General features: G+C 36.2%; 1 protein-coding gene across 1 annotated transcript; it reads right to left on the bottom strand.

The window, feature by feature from the left end:
* Positions 1–1,405: 1,405 nt before the first annotated feature.
* LOC107901428 (protein CELLULOSE SYNTHASE INTERACTIVE 3) lies at positions 1,406–11,302 on the bottom strand. Its single transcript, XM_016827436.2, has 7 exons — positions 10,555–11,302; positions 10,076–10,174; positions 6,804–9,873; positions 3,561–6,105; positions 2,838–3,292; positions 2,164–2,280; positions 1,406–2,005 (listed from the first exon to the last, which is right to left on the bottom strand). The coding sequence occupies exons 2-7, from the start codon at positions 10,135–10,137 to the stop codon at positions 1,841–1,843; spliced, it is 6,414 nt and encodes a 2,137-aa protein (XP_016682925.2). The 5' UTR covers positions 10,138–10,174; positions 10,555–11,302; the 3' UTR covers positions 1,406–1,840.
* Between the last annotated feature and the right edge of the window lie 13,168 nt (positions 11,303–24,470).

A 24,470-nucleotide genomic window follows, 5' to 3' on the forward strand; every position in this document is an offset into this window, starting at 1 on the left:
AAAAAAGAATGGGAAAGAGAGAGAAATAGAGAAAGAAAGATATAATGTCAAATTGTGATTTTGGTTCTTTTATTATACTAAAATATAAGATTTAGTCCTTATAATTTAATTTGACATGATTTGTTAATATACTTTTATGATATAATTAGTTAGTCTAAATAATTAACACAGTTAATAAATTTACTTAAATTGTTGAAGTGGATTTTTCCTTAAAATTATCATTCCAATAAAATAAAAGAAATTTTATGTTAGTATAATTAATTAGAAGGTGATTAAGCCATGATATTGTTAAAGAGATGTATTTAAGACAATATATATGCCATTATTTTAGCTGGAATAGTTAAAAGTGTCAAAATAGAGGGACCAAATTATGTCAAAATTAAAGTATACAGATATAATCCTAGATTTTAGCATAATAGAGGGACCAACACTATAAGTTGACCAAGAAAGAAAGAGAAAGAAAGGATAGAAAAACAAATAAAAGAGAAAAGATTTGTGTTATTTTTATTTTTAAGTTTAAAGTATTAAATATTTATTATAAACTAACTTGAGTTTTTAGAAAGTTCAAAAAATGATTCTATATTTCTACATTGTATTTAAATTGTTTTCTTATGTCACATTTAGAAAAATTCTAAATTTTTTTATATATTTTTATAATAATTCAATTTATACATAAATAATGTTTTATATAGAGTTTTATAGGTTTATGTTTTTTTTTGGTAGTGTTTTTGTGTTAATTAAATTAGTTATTGAATAAATATAAATTTGAATTTATTCAAAGTTAATTATTTAATCCCTAAAATAATTAGTCCATAATTTTCTATTTTAACAATTGAAAATATATAATATGTATAGTAATTTATGTACTCAAAAGAGTTTCCAAAATCATCATCATACATGTTTTGCATGCAAAAATCCCTTTTGCTTAAAAATTTAATATTTATATTCAATCCACAAAATACTTAACATTATTTAAAATGATTGATGCAATCGACTTGATATATATACTCGATTCTAATTAAAATGCTATAATACATTTGCAATATTATTATAATTTCATTTAAATATAACCATTCATAATTATAAAAGAAATTGTAAATCCCCAACTTCAGCCAAGTAATCAATTAACTCAATAAACATGCAAACTTAAATTAACATTGATTTATTTTTTTAAATTCTATAAATAAGGTTAGGAACCATCAATATGTAACTGATATTTATAAAATTAAAAACTAAATAAATGAGATACATGATAATTTTTTATTCTCATTTGTGAAATTAAAAAAACTTCACTGTCACAATATCAAATAATAATGCTATTTTAAATTTAAGGTTTTATATTAATATAATATAACAAAAAATAATTTTAATTATATATTTTTTAGAAATAGCACTAGTATGGATATAAGGAAGAAGCACAAATTCAGCCATTTCCATCATTATTCAAGGCAATACTTGGTGCAAAAATGCCCCCATTTCACCACATTTTTGCAATGCCATTTTTCCTCTTGACATGGCACTGCTTTGCTACTCCCTAACAACTTATCTGTACAAAACAAAACGTCTAAACAGCTTTTATATTCCCCTACATATTTAGGGAACCTCTCTGATTCTCCTTTTTAATCTCAATTTAATAATCATTTTCATACTTTACATGCTAAGCATTTACTGCAAAACTGGCCCTTGGATAGATAGATATATATAACAATTTACTTACACAAGCAAATGGGAACCGGTAGCTGTACCTGATAGTATTAATATTATATCCTTCAGCTGTAAATTTCTGCACCCGGTTTCATGGTGGTTGCTTGTATGTAGACAAATAATCTTTGAAACCATTTTATATGCTATCTTCGTTCGAAATCATGTTGGACCAGATAATCTCGATTTCAAGCGTTCTCGAAGACCCGTCTTTGTTGCTATCATGGTTCAGGCTGAATAAACCGCTGTATACTCCCTCGGTCACGACTTTGTCTATTTGTATAGTCACTCTTCCTAGAGTTGTCTGAAAAAGCCAACATCTCCATCAGCAATCAAAATGCAAAACATTTGGTCAGAGAAAGATCAGAAATATAACTGTTCATCTGAGCACCAAGTATCACCATATCAAGGCTGCAACAACTGAACTGTAAATTCAGCAGAACATCGGAAATTTTATTTTACCTTCCCGAAAGTATTTTTGCTTTTGCAAATGATATGGAGTTTTTGTCCCTTTGGGGGCACGTCAAAAGCCCATGTAAAGCCTTCTTTCCATTCTGGAGAAGTACTGTGGCTCACAACCTAGTAATCATGCAAAACAACTAATGTTAAAGTATAGGCTTCGGTTGTAATAAAATAATGTAATAACATAACAAGTTTCAGACAAGAATCATGGCGCAGATTTGAAAGCTATGCAAAAAGAATAGAGATTCTAAACTTGCTAATAAATTCTTGTTCTGAATAAATGTTTCTGGAGATATTTACTGAATAAATGAAATGCTAAGCACTGAGTTTCTGATAAATTTATACCTGCAAACTTCAAACTTTTTGAACAAAGAGAAACTAGAAAATCTTGATAAGTTGATGAAGTCGTGCATGCCACAAATACCATATAAAGTGGAAAATGCAGGAGCCATAAAATAAAATGAGAAATAGTAATATGCCAAAATCCCTATTTTCTAAACTCTAGCAAATGGAAATCAATGCATAGCTATAACTAAATTAGAGACAAAAAAGGGCTAAGACATGGAAATTTTCCGAAAAATAAAGAACAAGATACATTTTATATGGACATAGACCAATCTATGGACAAGAGGATATACAAGGTTTCTTTCCAATGACTTTTAAAAAGTTGTTACCTTGGTTTGCCTGGAAGGACCATTCCCTATTGTCAATCGGCAAAATGCATTAGTGGCTCCCATGGTTTGCTTTAGGTTGTTCCCCCGCTTGATGGTAACAGTCAAACACCCTGGTAAGCAGTGCAATAGGTTGTCTGCTCTCTCATGGAAGCTCGGAGGACAGGTTTTCATCAGCATTTGCAAAATAGGAATTGCTTCAGCTGCAATCATGGACTGAGATTTCGCAATTTCTATAGGCATGGTTGACCAAGAATGTTTTAACAAGCACAGGGTGTCTAATACAGCTTCCTGGGCACCCTCACTCCCGGACTTCAGTGCTCCTATGAGATGGGGAATACACAAGGTAGCCGCTTCAGAAATATGGAGCATAGGAAAGTTGGCAAATATCACATTCAATGTTCTCAAGACTTCTTCATTAATAGTTGCAGCAGACCACAAATCTCTCTCTAGGGCAGCTGCACAGCAAAGTGACTATGTATTTCAATATTAAAAAACAATGTTGAGAACCAAGACAGGAATTTGTGCAAAGAGAAAAGTAAGAACTTGAGCTAGATATTGTCTGTTGGCTGAAGTCTTTGAAGTGTAAAATGGTCATTGTATAACATGAGGATAAGAACTTCAGACAGATCTGAATTGAGGCAAGTTTCAAGCAAATGTAGAACGTTTCAAAATGAAACCAGCAAATTGTAAAAGCAAGAACAAATTGTTGCAACGTTATATCACCTGTCAATGATCTGATGAGCTCATTTGATACATATTCCTGAAGGGTGTGATTAGAGAATAAGAATTTGATAAGCAATGCTGCCTGCACAGCAACATCAGCATTAGGAGAAAGCAGAAGTTCCTGAATTACTAATATGCCACCGGCTTCAGCTACAGCTCGCCTATTAGTTCTACTCCGCATAACGAAGTTTTGCAATGCACAAATTGCAACCATTTTCATGTCTTCTGTTGGCTGATCCTCGAGTAAGCTTACAAGTGCACGACATGCAGAAACAGAATCACTCGCTCTAGCATGTCCTTCATGCTGGGAGAGGTCTCCAAGAGCTAAAGTTGCAAGGAGCCTCCCAGACTCAGATCTTGTCTGTGGGTCTAACAAATACTGTGCTAAGGGTGCAATGGCATACTTAGAAACCTTCATCTCTCGTACCCTTACATTGTTAAATAAAGCTTCAAGCAGTCTTCCGGAAGCTTCTTCACATTGGTGAGATCTTAGAAGATCCAACAATGCATCTATAGCTCCTGCTTCAGTCATTTGTTCAACACTTGAAGGATTGCTCCTTTCATGGACGATTAAGGCATTAAGAGCAACAGTAATGGTGCTCTCAAGTGTGGAATGCAACATTTTGACCAGAACAATTATAGGAACTTTAAAATAGTACTCGGCATTGAAACGCAGAACGTTGCAGAGAACCAAAGCAGCTGATTCCCAAAGCACATGAGGAGGAAGAGGATCATCTTGAATAATGACTTTTGCAAGCTCAAAAATACCTCCAGCATCAGCAACTGCCTTTGGCCAACTTGAAGAGATCTTTTCCAAAGCTTTAATAGCTGTTTGCTGCAGATTCAGTATACCAACTCCCGCAAGCTGCACAAGTGGCACAACTGCACTTTTTGTCGTGATGTCTTGCTGAAAATGTTCCTGTGCAAGAAGATGAGTCAATAGTTCAGTTCCAAGTTGCTGGATAGCTTGCGATGGTGATTCCAAAAATGAAATCAGAGGTTCAATGACTTGACTGGGAGTCAATTTCAGAGTTGCAAGGCTTTGCGGCTTCTCCAAGATATTTACAAGTGCTTGCAAGGCACTGTGCTGTCCCCATAAAATGAAATCTGGACGAAGTAAAACCATGAAAAGAGGCTCCACTATTTTTGCAGCATCTGAACTTCTAGCAATGGCATTATTATTTGTCAAAATCCGGAACAACTCAGCAATTGAGGAGCACAATGAACTGGACGCAAGAGGGAGTATCTCAAGACAATTATCAATAACACCAGCTTTGACCATGTCTAATTTGCGAGGTGTGCAGTCTTTCCCCAACTTTATGAGTGCACATACACTGGCCTCAATAATCAGATGGTTTCTCCCAGAAATCAAGCCAACAAGGAGATCCACAATGTCATATGCTGCTGAAAGCTCCACATGCTGCTCATCATCTAACAATCTCTCAAAAGCACAGATTCCAGACTCCAAAGCTGCACAACTATCAGACTGCATTAGAGAAATAAGTGGCTGTATGCATTCAGAGGCTAACGGATTTGATCTAAATTTAGAAATTCCAAAGAGAATAAAACAAAGTTGTGCAGCATTCCTTTTCAATTCCAAAGATGAAGCAGACAATAAGATTTTGTATAGACTCTCAAGTGGGTTTCCTTCAACATCGGTCATTATAGCTGCTTTTGAAGTATTTCCTGAAGTTAATTTGATCAAGGAAACAAGAGCAGCCTCTTGCTCACTCTCAGATGCAGCAGAAAGCATGTCAACCAGTGGTTGTACTGCCTGCCTAGCTAATTCAGAATCTCTAACAGTTTCAGCATCAAAAATTTGATGGAGAGCCCTTGCAGCACTGAATCTAGCGTTTTTTGAACCCAGGCGCAGAACAGCTATAAGTTGATTCAATGAGCTAAGCGATGCTTCATATCGAATAAGATCCTGATGGCCAAATAATATTCTTAGTAATTCACATATATCAGCCTCTGTTGAGTCTTGAGGGCTTAAAGATAGATATTTTGTTAATGCATCAAGAGCTCCAGCTTCACCCATAATTAATTTATTCGTATCGCTTCCATCTGCTATGCGGGTTAAGAGTTGAACAGCAATTGGAGGGGCTCCGGGCCTATCTGGTATTGGTTTCAAGAGATCCACTAAAAGAGGAATAGATTTCCGTGCAGCAGAGCCAACTCTCACATCTTCAATTTCAAAAAGAGTTTCTAGAACAACTTGACCCGGATTCTGTCCTAGAGAAAATTCTTTGGACAAAGCAAATAAGTTAGGCATATCTGATTCCATGTATCCAATCAACGTTATCAACCCAGCAATCGCACCTGAATTTGCAATGACAAGATTTATTCCCTTGCTCCCACTACAAACTAGACTAGCCATTGCCTGAGCAGCAAAGTATCTGTCAATAACCTCTTCAGATCTCAGCAGAAGAGCAAGCGAAGGTATGATACGCATGGTTTCAGGAGACAAAACAACATTTTCTTCTTGGAACAAGATAGCCAGAAGCAGGGCGCTAATCCATATACCTTCAGTATCCTCAAGTTCTGCCTGTAAATACACAGTTTTTAGCAAGGAACATTATGTACCAAGCATGATTGTACATCAAATCAACAACAAAATTAAGCAAGGATTTTAAGAGCAGGGAATTTATATCACATCCCATCTATTTAAAAAACATGTTCTCACTTTCACTCCACAATCATGTCAGCATTATATTCTTCCTCACTTTTTCTCAATTTTATGCTGTAACATCCAGAAGATACCTTGGTCAGTTTGTTATACGCATCTACAATCATGGCATGTTTCGCTAGCAAAAATGTACCTTATACTTGTATATAAGACATATAAGACAACACTTGGATAAGCTCCAGAAAAAGAAATCTGTACTGCATATAACAAGAGCAAAGTGTAACTGAAAACCTATTTAAAGTTGGTGCAAGTATTTAACCTTGCAGATACTTTTATACACTCTAGTCTGTGAGCATAGTTACATGACAGTATAACATTAAGGATCATTGGCCCGAAAATTGAAAAGGAAAAATGAACTAGACTTAACGCATCTCACACTATCCCTCCAAATTTTGCTTATTTAATTATCAAAGACCCATATTTTAAGCTATGCTAGAGAGCCGATAAGTATACCTTGGAAGTCCTTTTCTGAAATCAATCAGAATAAAAGAAGAGGTAGTTCGGCATCTATTCCAGAGGTGGATTTTATATATAGAGAGAGGGAGGGGTGGATATACCTGGGGATTGGAAGCATAGCTTGCAAGCTTGTCAGAAAGCACCTCAAGTCCACCAGCTTCCATTATGGTAATTCTGTTTTTCAAAAGGCAGGAAGATAGTATTGACAATAACCATAAAGCAACAGTTCCACCCAATATAGTAGCTGGATCAGAAACATCAAACTCCTTGCCTTCCTGGAATGCAGTTCTCTCAATAAAGTCTCTTGGGGCACTGACTTCAACTTCTAAAGAGGTACATCTCGAATTCCTCTTCACCATTTCCACTAAAGCTTCTACTAGAGGTGTTAAGCACCCAGATTGATCAAGTACATCCAATGACTGCTGTTTGTGTTCTTTCACACTACATGTAAGAAGTGCAGCCCCTCCAATTCTGACTTCCAAACTAGTAGAATTCATTGTTCTATTGGCTAGTGAACCAATAGAACTTGATCTTGCAACCAACAGATCACTGAGAAGAACTGGTTGCTCCCCGCAAAGCCTAGACAAAATTTCTATGGACTTATCTTGCAATGCAGGAGGCCCCTCAGCAAGGCATCGCACAAGAGGCTCTAAACTTGAGGGAGACTCGGCAAGTGCAGACCAAGGTGGATAACTTAAATTGATGCCCTTTTTTGTTCTACACAAGAGTGCAACTACTTCTAAAGCGTCAGCAGCATCAGTGGTGTCCATAGTCATTGCATTTAAGGAATCAACAAGTGAAAGAACAGCAAAACGACACTGAGAATTTCCCATAAGCACGTCACCTACTGGAAAATACTTGAGTAATTGATGAAGAGCCCTTGACGCATTCTTCTTACCTTCTGAAGTTCCATCTCCGAGCACTCTTGTCAAAGCCAAAACAATATCTTCAGCCAGTGCTTCTGCAGCAATATGGGAATCTGAGAGAAGATTGGCCAAGGCAGAAACAGCTGTTTCAGCAGCACCTATGAGCGAAGTTTTTGTTAATTTAATTAGAGGCTTGACATCTGCTGCTGCAATATAAGCCATTTTATTAGCAATTTTTGACTTGGTTGGGCGAGACAGAGCACCCAATGCTCGAGCCGATTGTGTTGCAACATCTTGAGTCTTGCTGGTCAGAAGCTTCATACAAGGATGCACAATTTCATCAGTTGCAAGACTATCACATATATCTTGTCTTGTGCTAAATAGATCAGCTAGGACAGAAGCTGCATACTCTTGAGTTTCTTCATTTGTGGAGTTCAGAACCTGAACAAGAGATTTCAGTCCTTTGTTAGCAGCAGATCCCTTATGCACAAGATCCTCATGCAGTGCCATTGTGAGTACGTGGCCCAAAACTCGAATTATATGGGCCTTTGAGCTTGGAATATCTCCCAGGAGCAAAGCTAATAACTGATTAATAGTGGCAGAATCAGCTGTTCGGACAAGCTTCGTAAGAGCCTTAGCTGATGCTTCTTGCCCTTTTGGGCCACCAATTCTTAAAAGCCATAAGAATGCTGGTACTGCACCTGCACTTTCAACACAGGCACAAATATCTTCACTGTGACAGCATAAATTCCATAGAATATGAGCTGCATCCTCCCTAGCCTTCTGAGATCCTGTCTCCAATAACTGCACCAATGGAGGAATCCCACCAGCAGCAGTAATGGCCCACTTACAGTCATCAGCCTGATTAGTCAAGATGGCCAACAACTGTACTGCATACTCTTGGTGCTGTTCACTGGATAGGCCCAACAATGATATGAGCAACTGAATACCTTCTCTGTTACCAATAGCTTCCCAAACACCAACTTTATCACAGCATAAGCTGGTTAAATAAAGTATTAGATGTTCATGAACATCAGCAGCAGCCATTGTTATGAGCCCAATAAGCACCCGTTTTGCTTCCGCATGATTGAGCCATCGTGAGAGGTAGGTGTTACCATACAAGCTTGCCATGGCCTCAAGGACACGATCTTGGACTAGTTTATTATCACAAGGCTTGAGTAACATAACTAATACATCCTCTACTTGTGCTACATCAAAGGGTTCCTCATCGAGACCAGAAGTCTGCTCAAACACCATTAGAGCATAAGCAAGTGCTCCTACTATGTCAGCAACAGGTGCAGCTAAGCAAGAAGATCGTGATAGTTCTCCAAGATACAGTATCAAATCAGACATCCCTCCGCAAATATTTGCTAAAGCATGTGTCACATGTCCCTGCAGAGCCTGGGCATGCTCTCCTTGCATGCACTCTTTAGAAGGAGCAACTACAGCCCCAATGAGAATATGAACACCATTCGCATCTACAATGGCCTTCTTTGCTGCACTTGACTTTAAAGAAAGAGCTTCCAAAGCATCGGCAGCACTTGCACGGACAGAAGTATCATTATTCTGACCTACAAGATGAAGCAAGACTTTGACAACTCCAGAATCTATTACTTTTGGGATGCTATCACTGAATGCCAACATCAACCGGGCCAAAAGGGAAGCAGCATTGGATTGAGCAGCAGCATTATCAGAAGAGAGAAGACCCACAATGATATCTACTCCTCCAGCCTCAAGTGTAGCTCTCCAATAGCTATGCTTCTCGCCACAGAGGTTCCTCAAAGCTCCGGTAACAAAACCTTCTACCACTTTGTCCTGTTTGTTTGTTGGACTGAGCTGTTCCCATAAAGTTGGCACTACACCTTCTGTAACAAATATTTTCATACCAACATGATCATCTGAAAGACCACCAGACGAAACTTCAAATATTGCCTCTGCTGCTGCCTTCCTGGTCTCAGTTGATTCAGACTTCAAAAGTGAGAGTAATGGTGGAATGCATCCACCTAGAAGCACCTTTAGCCGTAAGTCCTCATCTTTGCATAACACAGTCAGAATTGCAGCAACATTGAGTTTTGCTATAGGGGTGCCACTCCTAAGAATGGATATGAACAATGGCATTGCTTGGCCATGTGAACCAATAAGTGCTCTTGCTTCCTTTCTTGCTCTGGCAATACCCAGCATCTGCGCTGTTATAAGTTCTTTCTCACTTGGTGAAGACATGTTGGCATGCAGTTGCTCGATAAAACGAGCAACTGTACCCACTGTATCATCAAGATCATCCGCTGCAGTGATTCCATATGATTCCCTAGATGTAAACCATCAATTCATTTGTCCACAATTAGCATTAAAAGAACCAGAAAATCCCAAAACACTTAAAAACATCATAATAAAAGAGAAACTATCCCAATTCGCATTCTATAGAGATGATCTCTGCAGATTCATAGTTAGATTCATTTCTTCATCTTCATCGGGATATTTTACTTAACTCGCCAGCCACATTAGCTCACCTCGGCTTAGAAGAAGATGAGGGTCCACAGTCTTGCGGTTCAGGGGAGGGAGACTTTGACATTACCAACAAAACCCACTTTAGCTTGCTCCTCAGTCTCCTGCAGAATCAGACAAACAAATATTCAACTAGATGACTGCTGGATCAGTCCATCAAAAAGCCAGAAAGTTGTCACATATAGAACACAACGTTTTATTCTAATAAGCTTATTTCTCATATAAATCTTTGTCAAGAAGTTCACAACTGTGTTATAGGAAATTATCAAGTTCACTAATCCACCCCAAAACCCTATGATTACAAAATCAATAAGGAGGAGAAACAAAAAATGGACTATATTAGACAATTCCCAATTTCCCAGATATGAAAATTACACAGCTGATACATAACCAAATATAATCCAAATTCTGCATCTTCAAAAAAAAGTAAAATAAAGCAAAATTCAGCTGTCAAAATCAAAATGATACCTTTAAAAAAACTTACCTTTGCTAACAATGAAAATGCTGAAGAACTCCCCACTTTATTACTAACACCAAACCCACCTCCTTCTCATCCCAAGAAGCATTATCGTCACTTTAACACTTCACCATTGAACCCAATTTTGCCCCAACATAACTAAAACCCAGAAAATGTAGTAATGCTACTAGGCTAACTCACACTTCAAAAGTAAGTAAAAGCTTTTGGCTTTCTTATTTACAAAGTAACAAAAAAAAAACCCAGATTTCAAAAATGGAAATTGAGTGACAGAAAAGAATCAGATCTTGAATATCAATTTATTCAAACCAAAATTAAAGAAGATGATAAAAAAAAAAAGAGAGTATTATTACTAGTAATATTCAAATGAAATTTTGATGAGAAAAAAGAAAATTGAGAAAGAGTACGGAGATCAGATCAAAATGAGGAATTAACTGTATCCAACGAAAAAAACAAGTGTCCTTTCCTTAACTGTCAAAAAAATTAAACAAATAAAGAAAAAAACAATTTTCCATAAAAATGGAAAAACAAGAAAAGGAAAACAGTATTCCTAAGATACCTTAAAATTCAGTGTATGATAATGAAACCCAAATGAAAGCTACTCCCAAATCAAATATAAAACACACAGAAAGAGAGTTATCATAAAGAGTTCACAAATAGAGAACAGTTAAAAAAAATAGACACAATACAAAGCAAAGAAAGAGAAAGTCTGGGTCTTTTCATTCTTTTTTTTTTTTAATTTCTAAAATTTGTTCTTAACATTTCTTTTTACCATCTTGTGTGATTTGTTTTTATGTTAGTAATTTGTTTGTTTTGTGCTTTTTTTAAATTAAAAAAAATGTCAATCATTGGGAAAGGGGAGATATCAGATTTGCAGGTTTACCATTCCATAACTGTCACTCGGACTGGTAAAGTCAGAAACAGTGAGAAAATAACTGTCATTTTCAGCACTATCAAAAAAGAAGGATAACAATAAATTAATAGTGGGTTTGGAGGAGCGATTGAAGGTGATAAGGTGGATTTAGTTTATTTTTTTATCTTACACTACAGTATTATTATAATATTTAATTTCATCATCACCGTTATTTTTATACTAACTGCACATAAATGCATCTCCAAATCCACCCTAAATTTGGAAAAGATGAATTTTCATTGATATAAAATTTCACATATTTCATAATTTTAATATTAATATTGTCGAAACAGTTTTTTTGAAAACAAAATTTTGGTTGTCGACTTAAAAATAAAAACTGGAGTCGCCACCGATCCTTTATTAAGATGTGGTCGGCTCACCTTAAAATGATTTTGGTCTACGAAATTTGAGAAAATGAGTCCGGGAGTCAGTTACGCACGAGGAAGGATTATCACCCTCGTAACGCCCAAAATCGGTACCAAATTGATTCTTTAATGCCTTGGTGTCGAAAATTTGAAAAGATTTTAAAAGGAGACTCTTTATTTCATGAATGAATCAAAATAATAAGACATTCTTATTTCAAAGAAATAAAATACCACACCCAGTGAGTTAGGGCACAATATTTTTAAATCTTCAAAATACACGAATATTACCTTTTGCTTTTGAAAACTCTTATTTCGAGAAGTCAAAATATCAGAACCAGTAAGTTAGGACCCAACATTTTTGAACTCCCAAGAATAAGCTTTTATTTAAAATTTGCGAATTTATTGCAAAACAAATACTTGGCTTTCTAAATTCTTCGTAAAATAATCGCAATCCAGTAAGCTAGGACACGAACTTTCTCGAGAATCATGAATGCCAAATATTTTGAAAATTTGTAAAATATGAACCAAAATACATTTTTCTTTAAAAAGTATAGTAAAATGCTAATGTACCACATGAAACCAATACTTTAATTTAAATTGTACCTATATATGTATCGTAAAGCGTTAATATATATACATGTATACAAAAATTATGAAAAGAAAATAATAATAAAATATGTACATGTACTTATAAAATATAAATAAAAATAAGTATAATATATTAATAAAGTATGAGTATATATATGTATATAAAAAAATATGAAAATAAAATAATAATGTATATATATATGTAGAATGCGCATGTATTTATAGAAAGTATATGTATATATATATTATAAAAAAATGCGTGTAAGTGTATAAAAATAATAATGATGATAAAAATAATGAATAATATAATAATAAGGATACAATAATAATATTAACAAGATTTAAAAAACTAAAATGACAAATGAAGGATTAAAACGAAAATAAAAAGGAGTTTAAGGGCCGAATTTAAAGTTAGAAAACACGCAAAGGGACCAAATCAAAACGCGCACAATAAGAGGAGGATCCAAATAGAAATTAACCCATTCTCTCAAAATGTTGCGCAGCAGCATTGGCCAAATTGAAATAAAAATAAAATATGCGACCCAATTTAAAAAAGAGCAAAACAAGTTTAATCGAAGCGCGCTACAAAAAGGAGGGACCAATTACGCAAATTTCCCTTTAACCAAAACGCGCGGATCCTCCCCTCCGGGTCGGGTCACCGCGCGGGTCTGGCAATCAAAACGGCGTCGTTTCAATTCAATTATAAAACCAACATTTTTTTAAAAAAAAATTCATTTCCTGCTTTGCTTTAAACAAAAAACTCTTAAAACCCTAGCCTCCTCTGCTAGGGTTTCGTTCCATCTTGGCGCCGCCGCCGTTCAACCTATGCCTGCGGCCTCCGTCGACGGAGAAGACGCCGGCCCGTCGACTCCGACGACCAGGTAAGTTTCTTCCTCCTTTCTTTTTATTTTCAATGAAAAATAAAATAATAAAAAAGGCTAAAAGAAAAAAATAAAAAAAATAAAACGAAACTCAAAATACTGAGAAAATGACAAAACACCTTTTGTATTCGGAAAAGAAAATTTGTTTGTTGATATTGAATCCTTTTTTATTGATTCTTCTCAAAAATCCCCCTTTTTACACAATCCTCATTCGGTTTTATACCCGAATCTTAAAGAAATAAAATAAAAAAAAATCCCCTCATTCTTGCCATCTTCTTTTCTGCTATCAATTATTTGTGACCTTGTTACAGATTCGTAGGAGACGTGTGCGGCGTGTGCGACATTAGCGGAGGTGCGCGAGGGAGAGCAAACGTGCAGAACACTGCGTTGTTGGGGCGAGGCGGCTGCAGTGTTAAGCTTGCTGCAGCGTTAAGCTTGCTACACTAGGGTTGTATTTTGGGCTAGTGCTAGGGTTACTAGTTTTGAGCCTTATTGGGTTTAGTTGGGCCTGATGTATATTTATTTGGGCCGGGCATATTTGGGCTTATACAGCTACCCCTCTTTGCTCGTTGTTGTGTAACGGGAACAGAGCAAAGACCAAAAAAGCCCAATTATGCCAGTCTTGCTAAGCCTCGACTTCTTCAATGCTTCTCCTCTTCAGGTAGCGTCGTTCCTTCCTACTGCATCTTCAGAGGTATAGGAACTGGTGCTTCAATCTACTCCACTGTAATGTCGGGGAGATAAGATGCATACGTTGTAGCTTTTCAAAATTTGCTATCCTTAATCTGCTCCACTGCAACTTCAGGGAGATAAGACTTATAGCTTCAACTTGTTCTGCTATGACTTAAAGGTAAATTTGATGCGATCTGCTCTACTGCAACTTCAGATAGACGAGATATGTGGTTTTAATCCCCTCCATTGCAACTTCAAGGAGATAGGATTAGTTACTTCTATCTGCTCCACTGCAACTTCAGGGAGACAAGACTTGTATCTTCGATCTACTTCACCACCAGTATGGGAAGACAAGATCTGCTTTCTTTGATCTACTTCATGCCAATATATGAAAACAAGACCTGCTTTCTTCGATCTACTTCACGCCAATACATGAAGACAAGATCTACTTTCTTCGATCTACTTCGCCACCAGTATGGGAAGACAAGATCTGTTATCCTCGATCTACTTCATGCCAATACATGAAGACAACATCTACTTCACCACCAGTATGGGAAGATAAGATCTGTTGTATTCGATCTACTTCACGCCAATACATGAAGACAAGATCTGCTTTCTTCGATCTACTTCACGCTAATACATGAAGACAAGATCTGCTTTCTTCGATCTACTTCACGCCAGTACATGAAGACAAGATCTGTTTTCTTCGATCTACTTCACGCCAATACATGAAGACAAGATTTGCTTTCTTCAATCTATTCTACTGCCGACCAGGGAGATAAAATTACTGGCTTCAATATACTCCACTATAACTTCAGGGAGGTAAAATCTGCCATCTTTGATCTGCTCCACTACTGCTTAGAGAGATAAGATCTATAATTTTCAATCTATTCCACTGCTGCCCAGGTAGATGGAATTACTGACTTCAATATACTCCACTGCAACCTCAGGGAGGTAAAATCTGTCATCTTTGATCTGCTCCACTACTGCTTAGGGAGATAAGATCTGTAATCTTCAGTCTATTCCACTGTTGCCCAGGGAGATAGAATTACTGGCTTCAATATACTCCACTACAACCTCAGTGAGGTAAAATCTGCCATCTTTGATCTGCTCCACTACTGCTTAGGGAGATAAAATCTGTAATCTTCAATCTATTCCACTGTTGCCCAGGGAGATAGAATTACTGGCTTCAATGTACTCCACTGTAACCACGAGGAGGTAAAATCTGCCATCTTCTATCTGCTTCGCTGTCTATGCAGGAATGCAAGATCTGTTATCTTTGATCTACTTCACGCCAATACATGAAGACAAGATCTGCTTTCTTAATCTACTTCGCCACCAGTATGGGAAGACAAGATCTGGTATCTTTGATCTACTTCACGCCAGTACATGAAGACAAGATATGCTTTTTCAATCTACTTCGCCACCAGTATGGGAAGACAAGATATTGTATCTTTGATCTACTTCACGCCAGTACATGAAGACAAGATCTGCTTTCTTTGATCTGCTTCGCCACCAGTATGGGAAGGCAAGATCTGGTATCTCTAATCTATTTCATGCCAGTACATGAAGACAATATCTGCTTTCTTTGATCTGCTTCGCCACCAGTATAGAAAGGCAAGATCTAGTATTTCTGATCTGTTCTCTAGGGAACATGACCTGTATAGTGAACCTAATTATACCTAATGATTAGGATGACATGATCAAAAATGAATCAAATGCTCCTAACTAGACAGGTGTGAATGACATTTGAATGAATGCAAATTTTATTTTTTTGAGAATGATCCCGCTTAGGTTGTCATTACTCGAAGTTTATTAAGACTTTAACACTGACGTGCTACAATGCCTTCTTACTTGACCGGCTTTTCTTCAATCCTCTCCTATCGCAATTCAATGATACAGGATCTAAATCTTTCTGGTCTCTTACACTATTCCCAAGGTGTCGTACCAAATACTCATGCATAAATGAAGAATTTTCTTATCCAAGAACAATTTCTTCTCATTATTTGGTGATCATTGCTTGCTTGTTTATTGAAGCTTTGTCACCAAAATGACATCTTGCCGTATTGTCCAATCGATATTTTAGATAACAAAATTCAAAAGGATAGTCTGAATTTAGACTTTTCCTTATCAGATTTCCAACCTGGTGCGTTCTAAACAATAGTCTTGTTTCAGGTTCCTGTATTATTTAGAAACTTCTAGAGTAATATGCAAAACTTTCTTTGTGAAAGTTTTATTAGTCTATTAACCATTATTCTAATGCAACATGCTTGCAAAATGATCATGAATAAGAATAGAGTTGGTTCTGAGCACAACTCGAAATGAATAAATTGTCAAGGATAAAAAAAAAGATGAATAACAAAGAAATTGATTTAGGAATGCGTATCTTGAAAATGAATGAAGTGTTCCAAGAATAACAAAAATAGTATAAGGATTAGGTGCCCCAAATATCGCAGCTTAAACTTCTCTGTACAGACTTTCTGAAGACTATTCTGAGTTTAACATGTATTTAGGAGATCTACAGTACTTTGTCGATACCCCAAAATGTCGCATACCCTTTCCTGTTGATTCAGGTATAGCATGACCACTGTATGCCCCCATTCTGATCAGTATTTGAGCTACTCTGAAAATTTCAAGCGCCATTTTGATTAACATTTGAGCCGCCCTTTTCGGGTTTTCAACTCAAATCCCCTTTGGTCTAAGGCGCCCTTTGCGAGTTTTAACCTTAGCCTCTCCATTTTTACTTTTCATTCTTCATTTTCATCTTTTCATTTTTCACATTACTTTCTCTTCTTTTTTCTTTTTTTTTGGGGGACTCAAACTGCCCTTTGCGGGTTTTTACCTTGGTCCTCTTTTTCTTTAAGCGGAGTATTTCCTGACTGAATCTGAGTTTATGGGACTTTGTAGGTTTTTCACCTATCTCGTTCAAAATCAAAGCTCCTTTGGAAAAAACCTTCTCTATAACATAAAATTCTTCCCAATTTGGCATCCGCTACATTTTTGTAGAGTGAGGATCTTCTTCAGCATTAGGTCGCCATCGTGGAATTCTCTAAGACAAACCTTTTGCTATAGGCTCGCATCATTTATTTCTTGGTACATCTGACCCTGATGAATAGTTTCTAGCCTTTTTCTTCAACTAGGTTCAACTAGTCGTATCGGGATTGGATCTTCATCCTACTTCAGCTCAGCCAAAACTCGAAAAGAAAGAATTTTAACTTCAATAAAAAACGTGATAAACTAGAAAGAGTGGCATTGCCCCGGTAGAGTTTTCATTGCACCATTCATGATATTCACCTTGAACATACTGCAAATTTTTGATATCGTGCTGTTGTTCAGATTGCAATGACAGCGCTTAAACCGGGCACATCCTGGTACGACCATGCGAAGGCATCTTTGAATGCTTGAAGTAACTCAACAACGTCTTGCTTTATTTTTCGATCATGCATGTTCTCTCAAGATCGCAGTCTCTTCTGTCTCATCTGTTTCTCTTATTGCTTTACCATCCTCAACAAGTCAGGAGATAAGCTACAATCTATGACATCTTCAAAGTCATGAGATCCCTTTAAACACATGTCTCACTCAAAAGGCGATTTTGAGTCTGTAGCAGCGTCACTCATGTCATTGATATTTGGGGACCCATAGTAGGTGCCTAAGAATATACAAGGAATAATATAAATGAATGAATGAATGGTTTGGTAGAAAAAATCCAAAAGAATGAAAGAATCGTAAAGAATAAAAGAGTATTTGCTCAAAGATGATTACAATGATGCATTTTATTAAAATAATAATGTTCAGACATGAGCCTATTTCACAAAGAAGTTCTTATTGCTTCTAGGCTAAAAGCAACAAGTGTGTTCTGAACATTACTCTAACAAATTCTAAATACTACAAGGTTTCTTCTGCAGTCCAATTATTTAGAACACTCCCAGGTTTACAAGGGCGAATATCTGACAATATCCCTTCTTCAGTTGTTTCTTCGTATATGTCACTGATGTGGATACTTCCTAACACCTCTTCATATATTGCCTCCACCCTATTGTCAATCAGGATTGGAAAGCGGATTTTTTGCACTAGATGAGTCATCAAGCTTGACAACACCCATGTTGATGAATTTTTCAACTAGCTTTTTGAAGGTAATGCAATTCTCAATTGAGTGCCCTGTAATTCCCGCATGGTAGTCACATTGTGCGTTCGCATCATACCACTTGGGATATGGAGGTTGTGGGGGTTTAAAGTAGGAAGGGGAAATAACGTGCGCATCGAATAAGCTTTGGTACAGCTCCTTATACGACATCAGAATTGGCGTGAATTGGAGCCTCTCAGTACCTGGTTTCACTCCAAATTCCTGTCTCAATGAACTTTATTGACTAGCAACCCTCTTTTCAGGATGACTTACAGTAACTGATTTAGAGTAACTTGTGTTGTTCACCTCATTTTCTCTTCTTCTCGAGGCTGACCGCTTGTTACTCTCTTCTGTCTTAATTTTCCCGCTTCTTATAGCATTTTCGATCATTTCTCCATTCATAACTATGTCAGAAAAGCTTTTTGTAACACTTCCTAACATATGTGTAATGAACGGGGCTTTCAATGTATTTATAAAAAGCATCGTCATTTCTTTCTCTAAGAGCGGTGGTTGAACTTGGACTGCGACTTCCCTCCATCTTTGTGCATACTGCCTAAAGCTTTCGCTCGGCTTCTTCTCTATATTTTGAAGGGTAATTCTATCAGGAGCCATGTCTGTCACATGGCTATATTGTTTCATGAATGCTTGTGCCAAGTCCCTCCATGAACCAATCATGGTACGACTCAATTGGTTGTACCATTTAGATGCTGCCCTTAAAAGGATATCCTGGAAACAATGTATCAATAGCTGGTCATTGTTAACGTATCCAGCCATTCGCCTGCAGAAAATGGTGATATGAGCTTCTGGGCAAGTTGTCCCATTGTACTTTTCGAATTCTGGCATCTTAAACTTGTGAGGGAGTACCAAATCTGGAACTAAGCTTAGCTCTTTGGCGTCAATCCCGCAATAGCTTTCAGTGACTTCCATCGCCTTGGATTTCTCCTCTAGCCATTTGCACCTTTCCTCTAACTGCCTTGGTAACTCCTCCTTTATTCTTTCCTTTTCAGCCACTTCATCGAAGTCAGGAATGGCAGAGTTAACAGGGTAGTTTTCGGGGTTAGAGCCCAATCTAACTTGAAAGTTCGAAGCACTGGCCTGGGACTGTTGAGGCTTGATTGTGACAGTGGGTTTGTGCGGATATTCAGCATGAGTTCGAACATGTGAAAGAGTAAAGCCTGGAGGATAGAGTGGTTCATTACCCACTTCAACATCAGCCATGGGACCCTTTCCCTTATCGCCTCCTCCAGTCAACAGTTTGGTTAGCTTCGCCATAATATCATTTTGGGATTCTCGCATTTTCTCAAACATATCCTTTTGCATCTTATCTAACCGTTCCTGCACCTGTAGCTAAATTCGGTCTTGCATCTCCTTCTGACACTGTTCGAGTTTTTCCAATCTCTGATCCGTGTCCTTAATCTTTGCTCGAGTGCCGTAACGGTGCTTGGTTGGTTGGTTGGTTTCCAGGTTAACTGAGCAAGGATTTTAATTAATTAGGATCATTTAAAGGTGTCTAATGCATATAATGTAATGAAATGCAAATGCATGAAATGAATGCAAAAAGAGACGTTGATTCATGTTCAATTCTTTACTAGAAAGTTTTACTAGAAAACAAATCTCTTTACATAAAGCGGATATATATATACAGCTTCACCTCCGTACTCCAAGCGAAGGCATCGACCATTCGGATATTAAGATGCACATCGCGAATTTGAACTCTTTTTTGTTTGATCTAGGTCGTAACTCCTTGCTCACTCACGTTCATTAGCTTCTTTAAGAGGTTGGGACCTTTGATGACTTTTAATAATCTTTGACAATTTGAATTCTCAGGTCACGTAGCAAATTCGTATACTCCTCTTGTTAGACCTTTCGTGTCACGTTTTTTTGAAAACAAAATTTTAGTTGTCGACTTAAAAACAAAAACTGGAGTGTAATGGCCCAAATTTGAGGTTATCGGAACAATGGTTTCGGAACCACAAATCCGATGAGAAAAATTTTATTTTTCTTATATTTTTATGGTCTACAATTTCACAAAATGATTTTTTGAAAATTTCGTTCGAAAATTTCGATGTTTGGGCACTCAATTTAGTCAAAAGGACTAAATTGTAAAAAGTGCAAAAGTTGAGTTCTACATGTTAGAGGTGTCCAATTGTTATGAAACTTTAAATTGGAGGTCCTTATATGGTAATTATACCATTGGTAACTTGGTAGACAAAAATGGACATGAGATAAGTGAAATAGAAAATATTTAAGTTAGGGGCAATTTGGTAATCTAGTAATTAAAATGAATTAAAAGGGAAAAAGATGGTAAAAATCATCATCTTCTTCATATGAACGAAATCAGCAAGGGGGGAAGCCATAGTTAGGGTTTTCAAGCTTCCAAGCTCCATAGTAAGTGATCCCAAGCCCCGTTTTTAATGTTCTTTACGTTTTTGAGATCCCGATAGCTTAATTTAGCTTATTCTAGCAATAATTTAACCTAGGGTTTATATTTGGAAAAATACCCATAGGTGAAAAGTGTTTATTTTGATGTTTTATGATAGAATATGAAGCTAGAAATTATGTTAAACAACTTTTGCTAAGCGATTTTAAGTGAAAACGAGTAAAACGACATAATCGGTAAAAATACCTAATGTTCATAAGTACATGTTAGAGTGGGAATTTGATGTTGCCATAGAAGGGAAAAATTTTCAGAATGTTATAAAACATAAGAATAAGAGATGAAGTTTAATTTCCGAGCCTTGGGGCAAAAATGTAATTATGTAAAAGTTTAGGGGCAAAATTGTAATTTTGAAAAAGTTAGAGTCGAGGGCTGTTTTGATGAATGTGATTATTAAATAAGTTAAATTTACTATTTTAGATCAAGAAGTACGAAACTCGAGGTTAGACAAAGGGAAGAATAAAGTTGAAGACTAAGTTGGTGAATTTGGCTATAATTGGTACCGAGGTAAGTTTACGGTAAATAAATGCAATATTTCAATATTTATTATTAATGCTGTTAATTTCCAGCAATTATGAATTTATTTTATGAATTTATTTGATGATGATCTAAGCATGAAATGATAGAGAATTAAAATTAAAAAGTCCCGTTGATACATAAGGATGGTACTGGATACGAATGTCATGACATTTGGGTAAAGAGGTCCCATGTAAGACCATGTCTGGGACATGGCATTGGCACCGAGATGAGAGGTCCCATGTAAGACCATGTCTGGGACATGGCATTGGCACCGAGATGAGAGGAGGTCCCATGTAAGACCATGTCTGGGACATGGCATTGGCACCGAGATGAGAGGTCCCATGTAAGACCATGTCTGGGACATGGCGTTGGCACCGAGATGAGAGGTCCCCTATAAGACCATGTCTGGGACATGGCATGGGCACCAACACGAGAACATCCCATGTAAGACCATGTCTGGGACATGGCTTTGGCATGTTATTATCAGAAGAGACCCGAGTATCCTTATTATTCCAATGTAGCTCAACGGGCTTGTAAACGAATCATGTTCATGAAAGTTCAGTTTAAAGCATAAATGGCAAGCTCAGGTAAGTTGTAAGACTTAAGAACTTATTATACTATCAATTGATGTTCAACGATGCAGCAAGGATTGAGTAAGTTATGCACACAAGTATTCTAAGTAAACAAGTAAGAGAACTAGTATGAGATTAACTAAAGAGTAAACTAGAGATATAGACATTGAGTTTAATTATTTAAGTTAAATATTGTTATTTATTTGCTAGTAAACTTACTAAGCTTTATGCTTACTTCTTTTATTTCTCTTTCTCTTATAGTATTGCAAAGCTACTTCAAGGATCCTAAAGAAGTCGGAGATCGTCCACACTATCAAGTACAACTGCTCGGTATTTTATATCGAAACACGTTTGAGTTATGGCATGTATAGGGATTTAGTTATTTTGTATGTTTGTAATGATGATTTTTCTAATGAGTGATGTGTAAGTATTTGATGATGTATGGTTATTAAAATGATTAAGGATGAAGGTGTTTGTTGTTATGAAAGATTAGGTGATAAATTATGCATGGAAATCATGAAAGGATAAAATTTTGCAAAGAAACAGAATTCAGGCAGCACAGTGACGTGAATTTGAAAAATCACCCAAGATAGTATAAAATGAATTAGAGGGTGAATGATATATGGAATTAAAGCTTGTTGAGTCTATTTTCATGGAAAAATAACGGTGTAGAAAAAAGAAATTTATATTTTAAGATATGTGAATTTTAGTAAGATAGGGTCAGAACTGTTTTTGGAGTCCCCTGTTCTGAGTTTAGAAAATAATTACAAATTGTACAAAAATTGTTATGAGTTGAAATTTACATGCTTAGATTTATTAATGAGTCTATTTTCTGTAGAAACAAGTAAGAACTTCACATGAAAATCCTACAGTGAGAAAACTTATTTTTAGTGACTAGAGGTCAGGGCAGTCAGGTGGTGAAACAGGGGAGACTTTAACTAATAAACTGTACTAATTTGCTGAACCAAAAATTCTAAAAATTTTATGGTGAGTAGATATATGAGTCTAGTTTCAGGGAAAATTTACGGAATTAAATTTCGAGTTCTGTAGCTCAAGTTATAATTAATTTAGTAACTGCTGCGTGATTGGACAGATTTGCTGCGAATAATGAAATAAATTTTCAAACCTAGTTTTTATGCTCCGAATTGGTAAGATAAGCTAAGTAATGCCTCGTGCTCGACTCCGGAAACGGTCTCGGGTAAGGGGTGTTACATGGAGTCGCCACCGATCCTTTATTAAGGTGTGATCGGCTCACCTTAAAATGATTTTTGTCTACGAAATTTGAGAAAATGAGTCAGGGAGTCAGTTACGCACAAGGAAGGATTAGCACCCTCATAACGCCCAAAATCAGTACCAAATTGATTCTTTAATGCCTTGGTGTCGAAAATTTGAAAAGATTTTAAAAGGAGACTCTTTATTTCATGAATGAATCAAAATAATAAGACATTCTTATTTCAAAGAAATAAAATACCACACCCAGTGAGTTAGGGCACAATATTTTTAAATCTTCAAAATACACGAATATTGCCTTTTGCTTTTGAAAACTCTTATTTCGAGAAGTCAAAATATCAGGACCAGTAAGTTAGGACCCAACATTTTTGAACTCCCAAGAATAAGCTTTTATTTAAAATTTGCGAATTTATTGCAAAACAAATACTTGGCTTTCTAAATTCTTCGTAAAATAATCGCAATCCAGTAAGTTAGGACACGAACTTTCTCGAGAATCATGAATGCAAAATATTTTGAAAATTTGTAAAATATGAACCAAAATACATTTTTCTTTAAAAAGTATAGTAAAATGCTAATGTACCACATGAAACCAATACTTTAATTTAAATTATACCTATATGTATCGTAAAGCGTTAATATATATACATGTATACAAAAATTATGAAAAGAAAATAATAATAAAATATGTACATGTACTTATAAAATATAAATAAAAATAAGTATAATATATTAATAAAGTATGAGTATATATATGTATATAAAAAATATGAAAATAAAATAATAATGTATATATATATATGTAAAATGCGCATGTATTTATAGAAAGTATATGTATATATATTATAAAAAAAATGCGTGCAAATGTATAAAAATAATAATGATGATAAAAATAATGAATAATACAATAATAAGGATACAACAATAATATTAACAAGATTTAAAAAACTAAAATGACAAATGAATGATTAAAACGAAAATAAAAAGGAGTTTAAGGGCCGAATTTAAAGTTAGAAAACACGCAAAGGGACCAAATCAAAACGCGCACAATAAGAGGAGGATCCAAATAGAAATTAACCCATTCTCTCAAAATGTTGCGCAGCAGCATTGGCCAAATTGAAATAAAAATAAAATATGCGACCCAATTTAAAAAAGAGCAAAACAGGTTTAATCGAAGCGCGCTGCAAAAAGGAGGGAACAATTGTGCAAATTTCCCTTTAACCAGAACGCGCGGATCCTTCCCTCCGGGTTAGGTCACCGCGCGGGTCTGGCCATCAAAATGGCGCCGTTTCAATTCAATTATAAAACCAACATTTTTTTAAAAAAATTCCATTTCCTGCTTTGCTTTAAACAAAAAACTCTTAAAACCCTAGCCTCCTCTGCTAGGGTTTCGTTCCATCTTGGCGCCGCTGCCGTTCAACCTATGCCTACGGCCTCCGTCGACGGAGAAGACGCCGGCCCGTCGACTCCGACAACCAAGTAAGTTTCTTCCTCCTTTCTTTTATTTTCAATGAAAAATAAAATAATAAAAAAGGCTAAAATAAAAAAAATAAAACGAAACTCAAAATACTGAGAAAATGAAAAAACACCTTTTGTATTTGGAAAAGAAAATTTGTTTGTTGATATTG

Source organism: Gossypium hirsutum, chromosome D06 (genome assembly GCF_007990345.1).
Source record: "Gossypium hirsutum isolate 1008001.06 chromosome D06, Gossypium_hirsutum_v2.1, whole genome shotgun sequence".
Lineage (NCBI taxonomy): Eukaryota > Viridiplantae > Streptophyta > Magnoliopsida > Malvales > Malvaceae > Gossypium > Gossypium hirsutum.

Bases quoted from the DNA above. Each gene is read 5' to 3' on its own strand.
- LOC107901428 (XM_016827436.2), bottom strand. From the start codon at position 10,137: ATGTCAAAGTCTCCCTCCCCTGAACCGCAAGACTGTGGACCCTCATCT. The intron at 9,874-10,075 runs GTGAGCTAATGT...GTTTACATCTAG, and splicing joins TCATCTTCTTCTAAGCCGAG to GGAATCATATGGAATCACTG. The intron at 2,281-2,837 runs GTAACAACTTTT...CATGATTACTAG, and splicing joins GTCCTTCCAGGCAAACCAAG to GTTGTGAGCCACAGTACTTC.